This window comes from Cotesia typhae, unplaced genomic scaffold, assembly GCF_013202065.1.
Source record: "Cotesia typhae breed Kobodo isofemale line unplaced genomic scaffold, CoteBio_Ctyphae contig_5, whole genome shotgun sequence".
Taxonomy (NCBI): Eukaryota; Metazoa; Arthropoda; class Insecta; order Hymenoptera; family Braconidae; genus Cotesia; species Cotesia typhae.
In genome coordinates this window covers 9,917,610-9,929,975 of record NW_027423757.1, presented here as the reverse complement: position 1 = coordinate 9,929,975, position 12,366 = coordinate 9,917,610, and the positions used below count along the sequence as shown (strand labels likewise).

General features: G+C 28.1%; 5 protein-coding genes and 2 long non-coding RNA genes across 10 annotated transcripts; 4 read left to right on the top strand and 3 right to left on the bottom strand.

Annotated features, from left to right (window-relative positions):
• Window positions 1–448: 448 nt before the first annotated feature.
• Window positions 449–1,261, bottom strand: LOC141531508 (uncharacterized). Its single transcript, XM_074249380.1, has 3 exons — window positions 1,122–1,261; window positions 854–1,027; window positions 449–752 (listed from the first exon to the last, which is right to left on the bottom strand). Exons 1-3 carry the CDS (start codon window positions 1,132–1,134, stop codon window positions 466–468), a joined length of 474 nt encoding a protein of 157 aa, XP_074105481.1. The 5' UTR covers window positions 1,135–1,261; the 3' UTR covers window positions 449–465.
• Window positions 631–2,008, top strand: LOC141531513 (uncharacterized). The gene is made up of 4 exons (XR_012479940.1): window positions 631–772; window positions 861–979; window positions 1,102–1,481; window positions 1,870–2,008. It is a non-coding gene; the product is annotated as an uncharacterized LOC141531513 (long non-coding RNA).
• Sro (SDR family oxidoreductase shroud) lies at window positions 1,760–5,112 on the bottom strand. Of its 3 annotated transcripts, none has more exons than XM_074249362.1 (5): window positions 3,734–3,997; window positions 3,338–3,622; window positions 2,382–2,687; window positions 2,071–2,308; window positions 1,760–1,992 (listed from the first exon to the last, which is right to left on the bottom strand). In XM_074249362.1, exons 1-5 carry the CDS (start codon window positions 3,867–3,869, stop codon window positions 1,878–1,880), a joined length of 1,080 nt encoding a protein of 359 aa, XP_074105463.1. In that variant the 5' UTR covers window positions 3,870–3,997; the 3' UTR covers window positions 1,760–1,877. The 3 variants fall into 3 exon arrangements, with proteins under 3 accessions (XP_074105463.1, XP_074105462.1, XP_074105461.1); XM_074249361.1 differs by adding an exon at window positions 4,645–5,112 and having other exon boundaries at window positions 1,870–2,308; window positions 3,734–3,884; XM_074249360.1 differs by having other exon boundaries at window positions 1,870–2,308; window positions 3,734–3,990.
• Window positions 3,766–6,378, top strand: LOC141531516 (uncharacterized). Its single transcript, XR_012479943.1, has 2 exons — window positions 3,766–3,891; window positions 3,990–6,378. It is a non-coding gene; the product is annotated as an uncharacterized LOC141531516 (long non-coding RNA).
• On the bottom strand, window positions 5,893–8,506 carry LOC141531505 (zinc finger protein-like 1 homolog). Its single transcript, XM_074249369.1, has 3 exons — window positions 8,223–8,506; window positions 7,826–8,131; window positions 5,893–7,324 (listed from the first exon to the last, which is right to left on the bottom strand). The coding sequence occupies exons 1-3, from the start codon at window positions 8,322–8,324 to the stop codon at window positions 6,755–6,757; spliced, it is 978 nt and encodes a 325-aa protein (XP_074105470.1). The 5' UTR covers window positions 8,325–8,506; the 3' UTR covers window positions 5,893–6,754.
• A 322-nt stretch (window positions 8,507–8,828) lies between these two features.
• LOC141531509 (GSK3-beta interaction protein) lies at window positions 8,829–9,558 on the top strand. Its single transcript, XM_074249381.1, has one exon. It carries the CDS (start codon window positions 9,197–9,199, stop codon window positions 9,545–9,547), a length of 351 nt encoding a protein of 116 aa, XP_074105482.1. The 5' UTR covers window positions 8,829–9,196; the 3' UTR covers window positions 9,548–9,558.
• Window positions 9,559–9,638: 80 nt separating this feature from the next.
• LOC141531499 (FAST kinase domain-containing protein 4) lies at window positions 9,639–12,354 on the top strand. Of its 2 annotated transcripts, none has more exons than XM_074249357.1 (6): window positions 9,639–9,764; window positions 9,868–10,104; window positions 10,387–11,211; window positions 11,277–11,421; window positions 11,504–11,752; window positions 11,822–12,354. In XM_074249357.1, the coding sequence occupies exons 2-6, from the start codon at window positions 9,952–9,954 to the stop codon at window positions 12,097–12,099; spliced, it is 1,650 nt and encodes a 549-aa protein (XP_074105458.1). In that variant the 5' UTR covers window positions 9,639–9,764; window positions 9,868–9,951; the 3' UTR covers window positions 12,100–12,354. The 2 variants fall into 2 exon arrangements, with proteins under 2 accessions (XP_074105458.1, XP_074105457.1); XM_074249356.1 differs by having other exon boundaries at window positions 9,647–9,787.
• Window positions 12,355–12,366: the final 12 nt, after the last annotated feature.

The window sequence follows — 12,366 nt, the reverse complement described above, 5'->3', positions numbered from 1 at the left end:
GTTTGTTTTTTTTTTTTTTTTTTTTTTTTGGCATTGGATTATTGAGTCTTGGAATGTATAAAATTTTTTCCATGGTTAAATCTTGAATATGTCAATGGGTTGATAAATGTAAGGGGCCAATTGAACGCTCAAGAAACTTTCAAAGGACTTGGTATATTTCTTTGGAGATATTTTTAGTGCCAGACCATAAATCTACTACTCTTCAACTCGTTGGAATACTCAAGCACTAGAGACCAGTACTTGAATGCGATAATGGAATTAAAATATAGCCGAAAAATTTGGCACTAGCTTTAAGCTTCTTGTTGTATTGTACTTTAAATTCAAAGTAGGATTTTACTGGACTGTATAGATGATAAAAAATTTAAATGATCATTTTATACAACAGCACCCAATAGTATATTTGTGAAAAAAATTCGTTTACATTTATTCATTATTAATTAAATGGATATAAAAATTATTTAAATTTTATTGCCATTTTTTAACTAACAAGCTCACTTGGAAACAACTGTGGACATTTTTATATTGATCTTGCAATGAAAATTCAACCCATATAGGTATAGAGAAAGATTTCATAGGCACATTTGGCACGGGAAAACTCAGCTGAAAAGTTCCTACTTGGTTTGGTTTGAGAGGACATGTAACTTCTCCAACAAGATTGTCACATCCGGTGATTTTTAAATCTGGATAGTCCATCCAGAATAAGCCCATCAAATTATATCTAGCCACTGGCGTTAACTTTGTGATTTCGTTAGCTGAAAAAAAAATTTTTAATGTAAAGTATACAAACTTTATAGCTACAATTAATGACAAAAAATATTTATAACTCTTAGTTTTAAAAATTTTATTTTCTTACATGCTAGAAATTCCCATTGAGCGTTTATGTTGTATCCAGTGTAAATTGGACACGGAAAATATTCACAGTTATCAATGAATAAATTTATAGGTTCAGGTGCATTTTTACAGGCTTTATATGGTGACGGTTCGTATGAAACAACTCCGCAGAATGCTAGAGACGCGATTATTAATGCTTGAAAAAAAAAATTAAATTAAATTAAATAAATTCATCAAGACAAAACAATTTTAATCACAAAAAATTTATAGATAAATTATTATAACAATACCTTTGGCAAACATTGTAACTAAATGTGCTTGACTGCTGCAGAGAACAAACTAAAATTTGAAACTGATGAAGTCTTTTATATACGACCGAAAATTTTACACGTGGTCATTTGAAAGCTATTATGGAAGAATGAAAAAACTTTGATAATTGAAGAATACATTAGTGTTATCCGATAATATTGCCCGAAGTTCGGTAACTGCCGATAAAGTGTTGAAATTTTCTTCAAACAGCTCAAAATCATGATATAGACGTCAAAAACCTACTGTAAAAAAATTCAATTGTCATTTACATGCTTAAGATAAAAAAGTAATTATCTTGCGGAACACCTGGACACTCTTATCAAGCTGAAGATAATCTTAAGGTTTGTTCATCAATTTTTATCGATGGAACTAAATAAGCCTACAAGTTTTTTTTTTGAATAAAATAATTTTTCTACTAATATTCTATTATGATTATTAGATAATATATATGTACAAAAATAATATTGATTTAAAAGTATAAATTCGCAAAAGAAGACATAGTAGAGACATCTACGTTACGCCCATAATCATCGATTTACCCTTTCAATAAATTTACTAATTTTTTAACTCAGAGCATCGCAATGCAATGTTTAAAGTACTTAATTTTTTTTTTCTTTCAATACTTTATTAAAAAAAAAAAAAAAAAAAAAAACATTAATTGATTAAAATTTAAATATGGAAGTAAATTTTAGGTACAAAAATTTTTTTAATTATTTTTTAATTTTTCAGAAAATTGACTACTCATTTTTCCACGAGGGCATTTGTACAAATTTTTCAACCAGCCAATCTCGTATCTCCGTGGATGTATATTTAAAAAAAAAATTGTAAATCATGTATCGCCATGGTTCGCATCTAGATAAAAAAAAAATAAAAAGTTGAATTATAACTTTTAAGTTGATATTGAAGAAACGAAAGATAAAAAATTTATACTTGTAAATTGCCTGGGGGTATTGGTCTAGCATAGCACCTTCAAGCAACTCATACAGATTAGAATTCTCCAAAATCTTAGGGACAGCGTTGGCATTACATGGTAAGCTACACAAATAATTAGCATATCTTGTAAAATAATCGGAATACAATGATTTGGCTTCTGGTGTCATTGCTGCTTCCATCATCTTAAAATACTTCTGCTGATGGCATAATATATTACTTTGGAGGACAAATGAACCTTAAAAAAAATTATTGCGATTATTGTTTAACTTTAAAAAGTATTTTATTAATTATTTTGTGATTTTATTTACCAGGTACGAAGCTGACTACTTTGATTCCAAATTTTTTCAATTCCACACGCAGCGCATTAGTCCAAGAAGCTAAAGCACTCTTGGTGGAACTGTACATAGCAACACCCGGCAATGATTCGTAAGCGCAGTGGCTCGTTATATTGATAAGCCTACTTGAGTATTCTCTTAAAAGTGGCAATACTTCTTTAGTGACTCTCATTGTTCCTAGCAAATTAACTTCTACTTGATAACGCATTTGTTCTTCTGTTTGCCATTCAAATTCTCCAAATATCATAATTCCGGCATTGTTTATAAAACATCTGAGAGCTGGATTTAACAAACAATGATAATTAATTATTAATTATGAAAAATATATCAAAATGCATGTGAGTACTCTAATGAAAGCTCTTGATGAGTGTAACATCGAGATGAGCTTATATCTTCAAAAACGTCAATATTTAAAAAAGTACAGAGCAATTTAAAAAAAGTCAGTATTTAATAAAGCAAAACTTTCATTATTTAAAAAAAAAATTCTAAAATTTTGTTCAATTTTAATTTTACACTGAGAAAAAAAATTCTTCTATTAAAAATTAATGTCTTTAATTTAAGAACATATATTCTTGAAAATTTCTGAGTGTCATTTTTTGTTTAAAGAATTTTTTATTATCTAAATAATTAATCGAATTGATAAAAATAATTTTTATTTAATTCAAGTGAAGCTATTTTCTAATAATAATAAAAAAAATAACAATTAAAAAATTAATGTTTTAAATTGTTAATTTAAAAAAATTTTCAAGTCAAGAAATTTTTAATTTTTATTTTTTCTCAGTGTAGTGTCATAAAAAAAAATATTATTAATTATTTAGAGCATTAATTGTATTGAATAAATTAATAAATTATTTAACATGATAGAATTTGAAGAAAAAAAACAAATAGGCATGTGATCAGTATTTAATTTCGATAGGTTTGAACCTTACCAAGATTTTTATTTTTTAGGTCATTACGAATATATTGAACGAACGCTTGAACGCTTTCACTGCTAGTTAATTCAAGAGAGTGCACGTGGATACCGGCCTTAGATAGTTCGTTGGCTCCAGGACTATCGATGTTATGGACTCCGGCAATAACATGAGCGTTTAAATTTTTATGGCAATGAGAAGCAAAACTAAAACCCAGACCGGAGTCGCATCCTGTGATGACAACCATATCTCCTGGAGCGATTGATTTGCGTTTATTTTTAAAATAAAATAACCAAATTGTGCCTGAAAATAATAAATAATACTCAATTGTAATTTAAAAAATTTTTCTAGAGCTGTAAATATCTACAGGAAATCATAAAAAAAAATTTATAAATGTGGATGACTATTACTTACTGACTGTGAAAAGTGTAGGCAACGTATATACATTAATATACTCAAATATACAGAGACATGAAAGAGTAATTATAAAAAATATGATGTCAAAATAGCGTTGTTTGAAAAAGTTACTAATTGCTTTTAAAAGTTCCATGTTTTCACAAATAAACTAAAAGGTAATTAAGATGAGTTTACACTAAATTAGATCAATTAACTTATAAAAATAACTAAATTTATAAAACTATTTAAAAAAAATTTTTTTTTTCTATTCAAGGAGTTTTTAAAAAATCTCAAAATGTTTTAAACAGAAGATGTGTCAGTTTGAAATATAAGTATTCGAATTCCAGGCTCGTTTCTCCCGTCAACAAACGGTATACCAAAATTCCCCCACTTTTAAAGGAACTTCATTGGCTTCTTCACTTTAGTTTATTTCTAACGTCAAACTGTGTAGTTAAAGAGGAATAGTAAATTCCATTTGAATTTCAACGACTCTCGAAACAAAAACTAAATAAATCAATCTGATACATTTAAAGTAGATTCCGCTGATTTGCATCAGCATCAGATCCAGATTGTTTTAAACTTTAAGATTTATCATAAACATTTTATATTGTCAGAAGTTAGATTTTTTTTCAATAACTTTTTTAGACGGATTATGTGTTTCGGGTACAGGTAGGTCAGGTATCCGAAACGAGCCTGTCCAGCTGAGTTGAAGCGTCTTCATGTATCATCAATTGCACTAATTCGTTTTAGTCATCCAGTGCAAACGGCAAACAGGTTTTATACCAGGCGTTAGATTTCATTCCCAGAAAAATATTAACTCTTTACCTTCAGTCGAGAAGTTATTACATATTTAAAGCTTCATTCTATCAATTTCATCCCTTTAAACTTTGTAAATTAAATATATAATTAATTCTATTATTAAAGCGTACCTCCTTGATAAGCAAATGATTACTTAGTGTTAAATTTTAGCCAAATTTTAAATTTTTTTGTAAAAATCTCTGCCAAAAATCCAATTTTCATTTTTTTTTTTTTTTTTTCGTTCAAGGCCTAGTTTAAAGTCTTAACTGGAGCATCTATTTTTTTTTTTTTTTTTCACTTCAAATGATCCTGATAGGAATTTTACGCATCTTTTTTCCGAAGGCTCGCTGAAAATGACGTCATATTAGCAGAGTTTTTAATATTTATTTTTTTTAATTTCAGTAATCCCTTATTAAACATGTATCTTCAAGATAGTAATAAATTTGAATAAAATATTTCATTTTTTCTATTAAAAAAATTTTTTTGAAAATAAACCATTTTTTCCCGAAGGAAACTAATGTAAAGTAGAATAAATAAATTTAAAAATTGTTTTTGAATATTTACTATACAAAGAATTACTTTGACGGGCTTTTTAGTAGAACAACATATACAACTTATTTCTAATAGTCGTAATTAATTACAAATATGTATATATTATTATTATTATTAGAGATAAAAAATATTATAAATCAATTATAATATGTATATCAGGAATGTGGACTAGATAGGATCATAATAACAAATTACATTATTATTTCTGCGACGTTTCGGTCATTTATTAGACCTTCATCAGTCATCTGAAAATTACACAAATTAATAACTAACAAAATAACATAACAATTGATACAATTCTAATATTTATCATAATACGAATTCTAACAATCACTATCTTACATTGCACAGTTGCCTTAGTCATATAAATCATCACAAGATTAACAAAATTGATAGATTTATTAATTATTCTTACTATTAACTCAGAAATAAAGTACACACAACACTTATAAAATTGTTATGGCGTGGCAACAGTTAACTCGAATCTAAACTTTATGTACAATACTGCAAGTCATTCGTTATACAAACTAGGGCTGTTTGCGTGAAATATTTGATTCAAATTCCATCTATAAAATATAATTCCAAATACCTCAAATAAATTACTCTCGAAGGTCAGCATACTATATAAACAAAAGTTAAAGTTAAATTCCTCCGTTAAGTCTCTAATACAAAATAACTTATTTTTTCCTAGTCGATTTATAATCCTTCAATATATCATTATATAAAATACTTAGATTGTTGGTGTCAGTTCTTTTATTTACAATTGTTAATGAAATTATTGATGAACAACAAGGTAAACATCTAAAAGCAAATTATACTGTTGCACCTAGGATTTATGGTTTGAGAAAAACGCACAAAAAAACGTGCAGTTTGCATCCAGTAGTCAGTTGTGTAAACTCCCCGAGCTATATAACCTGGCACGATTCTTGCATGAAATATTGTCTCCAGTGATTGAAACATTTCAATATAATGTAAAAAATTCTTTTGACTTCGTGGAGTTTAGTAAAACAGTTATCTTACCCGAAAATTATGTACTAATTTCATTAGATGTGGTGTCATTATTCACAAATGTACGCCGAGACTTGATACTTAAAGCAATTGAGGAAACTTGGGAAAACATCAAACACTTAGTAAAAATTTCAAAGAGAGTATTGGTAGACCTCATTATATTTTGTTATAACTCAAGTTACTTTATGTATCAAGGTGAATTTTATGTACAAATTGAAGGCAGCAGTATGGGAAACCCTGCGAGCCCAATTATAGCTAATGTTGTTATGAATTATGTTATTGGTCAGATATTGATGGTTTTACCGTTTGAAGTGCATTTCTTAAAGTTATATGTAGATGATACCATCGCAGCTATACCAAAGGAGGAAGTAAATAATATCTTGGAATTGTTTAATAGTTTCGATAATAATATGATTAGAATAATATGATTATAGACCTTCTATATATAGAAGGTCTAATAAATGACCAAAACGTCGCAGAAATAATAATGTAATTTGTTATTATGATCCTATCTAGTCCACATTCCTGATATACATATTATAATTAAGAATTATGGATGATAATGAAAATAATATTATAAATCAATAATTAATAAAATCTTATCGTATAAAATTAGTTTGAAAAATAACAAATAAACAGAATGCTTTAAATGACACAGTCGTGAGGTATAATTTACTTATGTTATATTGCCGAGTCTTGGTGTAAATTAAGATTTGGATTGTTCTTAAGATCAAACGACGGATCACCATCGGTAGCCATGCGACCTAACCAGGAGAATATCATGATAATAAAAAGAAAACAGACTATTCCAATTACTGCTAAAATTAAATATCTTCGGTACACGGATTCGGGCTTGGATCCCCGTCGACGAGTTTCCGATAATTTTGAAAGCTTCAAGAGTTTCCATATGTGGAGCAACCGCTTGATCGGAGATCGGCGCTCGTACTTGTTTTCATCATGATCGAAATTCATGTTTTTGGAATCATCCCTCGCTTCAAATATTTTACGATCTAGCTGGCTCGTTGACTCCATATTTACTACTGAGTAAGGTGGTCCTTGCGACTGATGATTATTACTGTTATTATTTATACTGTGAACGTTGTTCATATGCGTGCTTATTGAATTAACGTTACTGCTAGTACGTGCTGTAGCGACAGAAGATATCGTTGGAGATACGTGATTTTGATAGACTGTAGTTTCAATTGACGGCACTTTTGATTCTGGGACTAGAGTTTCTCTGTCATTGCTTAGCTGTAAATAAATAAATAAATTAATTAATTCAATATTCCTTTATTTTATTTTATAATTAATTGTTATAAAATTTTTAATAATTTATAAATGTAAAATTATAAGTGCAATTTTTAAAAAATATTTTTTGGTTCTAATTTAATTAATGGAAAAAAACTTTAAATGTCGGCTAACTTTAGTGTAATAAAATTTAATTAAACTAAAATTAAACAGTGAAACATTTGTATTTTTTTTTTTTTTATTAATTGAATTAGCAATAAAAAAATATTTTTAAAAAATTGCACGCTTAGTTTTTAAAATTTTCTACACGTGCAATTTTTTTTTTATTTTTTTGTAATAATTTTATTAATAAAAAAAATTCTAAAAACTGTCAGCTGTTTGCTAATTTTATTTTCATTAAAATTTAAATATTTGCTTAGGAATAAATTTTTTAAATTATTGAATATATCTGCTACCTTTACGCTTATACTAATTATTTTATAATTGATGAATAAATAAATTTACCAAAGGCAAACCAAGTCCGGCTCTGGCCCAATTGACACTAGCCAATTTTTCTTTCAGTACATCGGCAACCGGTGAAACTAAATTAGGCGCTGGAAATATGGCATAATTACAAGTCGGACATACGTATCCAGCTGGTGCTGTCGTTGAAGGCAAACTTCTGGCATGCTGATCCAAGCAAGGCCAATGATAAACATGATAACAAACTAATCTCACGCAATCACCGCTTTTCAGTTCATTAGAACACAAAGTACAAATTGGATTACAATCACTGTCTTGTAGCCATTGGAGATAAGACTGTACTACGCACTGAAATAAAAATTTTTGTAAATAAATAAATGAATGGAAATTTTTTATAAATAATAGAGAAATAGTTTTTTTTTTTTTTTAATTAACAAACCTTAGGGTGATTTGTCACCATACAGTACTCGCAAACGTTGACTCTGTGCTCAAAACAAAATTGATTTGTCACTTTTCTTTTAGGACATTTACACAACCCCATTTTTATTTATTAACTTCACTGAATGATTAGATAATAATACTCATAAACAATTAAACGTTTGAGAAAAATATATCATTAAGTCGTTGGAAACATATTAAAAATGACAGATGACACTAAATGAATATTTATCATTCCACCATGTTTTCGATGAACCAGCTGAGGCCACGTTGCCTTATAGTTTCCATGATCACCGTTGTTTAAATTTGTCGCTCATGTCAATTTAAAATAAACAAAAATTTTTTCAAGTTGTATTTGTTCAAAGTCAAATTTTTTTTTTTTAAAAAATTGCGTTTTTTATTTTTTTAAATTTCTACATGTCAATTTTTTTATTTATTTTTATTCCCTTAATTTATTTGTTAAAAAAATTAATAAAATTTAGTAAATATCTACTACATTAATTTTCATTTAAAAAATTTGTAATTTTAATTAGTTTTCACATTTGAAACTTTTTAATTAAATTTTTTTTAATAATTTAATTGCTATAAAATTCCCAAAAAATTTTTAATATCTGTCAACTTCAGTGTTATTAAAAAAATCTATAGTTTTGAAATCTAGTGCGGAAAAAAATTAATTTTATGAACATAAAAACGTAAAAATATAAATAATAAAAATTAAAGAACTAAATTTTGAAATTTTTGGATTTTTAAGTTCAAAATCGATAAGCGAGAAATTTAGTACAAAACCTTTCGCTGCAGATAAAACAGTGTTAAAAACAACCTCGCAATCTTTGCTGTCATTTCTTTATTCCTGTTGAATTTTCCCGTTATTATTATTATAATTGATAATTTATTTACTGCGCTTATAACTTCCTGAAAAAAGTAAATTAAATGAACGGGTTTGTTATTGAAGTGTAAAAAATTACTTACAGCAGAATGATACACGAGGAAAAAGTACTAGACGAAAATCAGTGGAAAATAGAAGCCCAAGCAATAATAAACGACGTCAAGAATCACGTGCAGGACATAAGTATTTCTCAGAAACTCCAGAGTACGAACAGTAAAATTTATCTCAACCTCACAACCCTCGAGGATGATAAATATTGTGTTAAAGTGTCATCAGCTGGATTTACAGTAGCTAGTGATCATCACGACACCATAACCAATACCCAAACCGAGGCCGAAGTATTCGAGACCCCCTACGGACTTTTAGACTCCATAAGCCCGAAATATCGAGAGTCATTTGGGAACGATTTAATTAACAAATTAAATAATCTGAATAACTAGTAAATTAATTTATTTAATTGTTTGAAATTAATTAAATAGTCTTTTAAATATTTGTGACATTTAAATTTCCCGCTGTGTTGTCGCTAAATTTGCTTTCTCTACCAACATTCAATTCTCTGAGACAACCTCATGAGATCGAGTATGTGTACCTAACCTCAATATGTGTTAAATTGCCGAAAATATATTATTAATTGTGTTTATAAATAAATAGTAGTTTGTAAGTAATAAAATAATATACTTGTAAGTGATTAATTGTCTTTTTATTTAAATCGCTAAAACAATGTTATAATTTTTAATAAATTTATTAATATTGCCCACAGGTCACATAGTCTTATGATTATATAAATATAAATAATTATTAAATAATATTTTAATTATTATTGTAATTATTATCAAAATACATAATGACAATTTTGAAGTTGGTTGGATTTTTACGCAATGGATCGGCTCTTGTCCCGAAATCAACATCATCTTGGTGTATGTCAAAACATCAAGTTTTGTCTGGTGCATTTAACAGTACGTCGACAGCGAATAAATCAGCTCCTAATGAAATAAAAGTTAGTTTATGCAACGTTAAAATAATAATACTGAAGTTAGCGGTCAGCTGTCAATATAAAAAATTTTTTTAACAAATTAATTGCAATAAAAAATGCTTCTAAAAATTTTCACTTGAAATTTTTATTAATTTTTCACATGTGAAAATTTTTAGTTATTTTTTTTTTTTTTAATAATTTAATAATTTAATATAAGATTCTAAAAAAATTTTTAATATATGTCAACTTCAGTGTTATTTAAAATAATATTATATGTTAATTTAATGTAATTAATTTTGTCAACAGCCTATAAAAGAAAAACCAAAGTTTTCACTGGTTGAACTAGCGTTTGATCAGCTGTTAGACATTGAGAATGATAATAAAAAGCTTCAGGATGTGCTGACACGTGCTGCGACAGTTGAAGATTTATTAAAATTGTCAGAAAAGACTCACGGCAGTCGTACGTTAATGCAGTTAATTGTTTCTAGACTTGATCAGTGGGTCGAAGAAAAAAAAATAACTCGAAAAAAGTTCGAAAGTGACTCTAGGTATAAGCGACTGTGCTCAGAATTGAAAATATCTATTAAAAAACACTCTTCTGGTGCTGCTCAGGAGAAGGACACACGTATAAGTTCAGAGCCGATTGGACGAAGTGCACATTTCCAGAATATATTTCACGAGACTAATTCTTACAGCTCAGAAATTTCTAAACTGTCTGTCAAAGAAGCTGTTGATGTCTGGACTGGTTTGACGCTTAAAGGAACACGGGAGAAGCCGCTACTGGATTCTCTTGCTACACATTTGTCCACAAAAACTGATAAATTAAATATAAAACAGAATGCAGACATACTTTATGGTATGGCGAAGCTTAATTATCCCAATGAAGTTTTATTGGAAAAAATTTGCAACGAGTTAGTTGTATTGGTTAAAAAAGTCACTAAAAGCCCAGTTATTGGGTCCATCATTACGTCTCTTGGGATGTTGAAGTACCGCAATGACGAAGTAATGAATGCACTAGCTGAATGGGCAATTGAAAATAGAACAATTATAAGGACTCAGGATGTATCTTCATTTTTAATGACACTAGCAACGATTGGGTATAAGCCCAATAATTCTGACCTTTTTTTTAATGTATGTATTTTTTTTTTAAGTTGAAATTTTTGAAGACTAAAACGTTGATTTAAATTATTTTGCAGGAGTTGGTGTTTAAGTTAAAAGAAACTGACATGATCAGGTCGACAGAATGGTTAGATGTTGTGTGGGCTCTTACAACGCTGAATCAAGTATCATCTGAACACATTTCTTCTGTACTGAATGACAAATTCATCAGCAAGCTTTATGGTTAATATTTTTTATTTTTTAAAACAATTTTGGTTAATTACATCTTTTGATAATTATTTTTTTTTTTTTTTTTTTGTTGCAGAACGCGATAATATAGTTCCATTGGTTAAAAAACATAAATTATTAAATATAAATGCGACTGCTAAGTATTTAATGAAACACTACACTGGTCCAAAATTGCCGGACAATTCGCCGATATTTGATGCTCCAATTATGAAAACTAAAGATAAAGAAATATTTGTAAGATCGATTAAAGACACATTGGTAACTCTTTTCCCTTCGAAAGATCACTTTCGAGAAGATGTCTCAGATGGAACCGGTTTTTTAATAGGTATGTATTTTATTGAAATAAAAAAATTATTTTAATTGATTTTATAATAATTAATTTTTTTCATTTCAGATCTGGACTTTTTTATGGATAAAAATTTAACGCCTATTCCCTTCAACCAAATAGGAAATAAAACAAATTTAACAAGGGTAGTTATTGTGGCAAACTCGTATCAAAATTACTGTAGAGGAGAGACTATGTTAGTAGGACCAGTACGATTACATTACCGGCTACTCCAAGCGCAGAAATGCCGGATACTAGATATTTCGTATGTTGATTTTCACGCGTCCGAGGTATTATTAAAACGAATCACTTATATTAATGATCGTATTAAAGCACTTTTGAAATAGTAAATAATAGTATGACAGTATAATTATTGATCATTGTGTACATTTAATAAAAAAAACGACTAATTTCATTTCTTATCTTATGTTTAACCGAGTATCACTAATTTATTGAAGCTAAACTCCTAGTTTGATTTTTATGAGTAAGACTTTCTGTCCCTCTAATCAGAATTATAAATATATTTATGTATATATTTTAAAAACGCGCAATGCTTAGTAAATGATTTTGTTAATAAAAAAAAATTATTTACTTTCTATAAATAGAGTAAACTT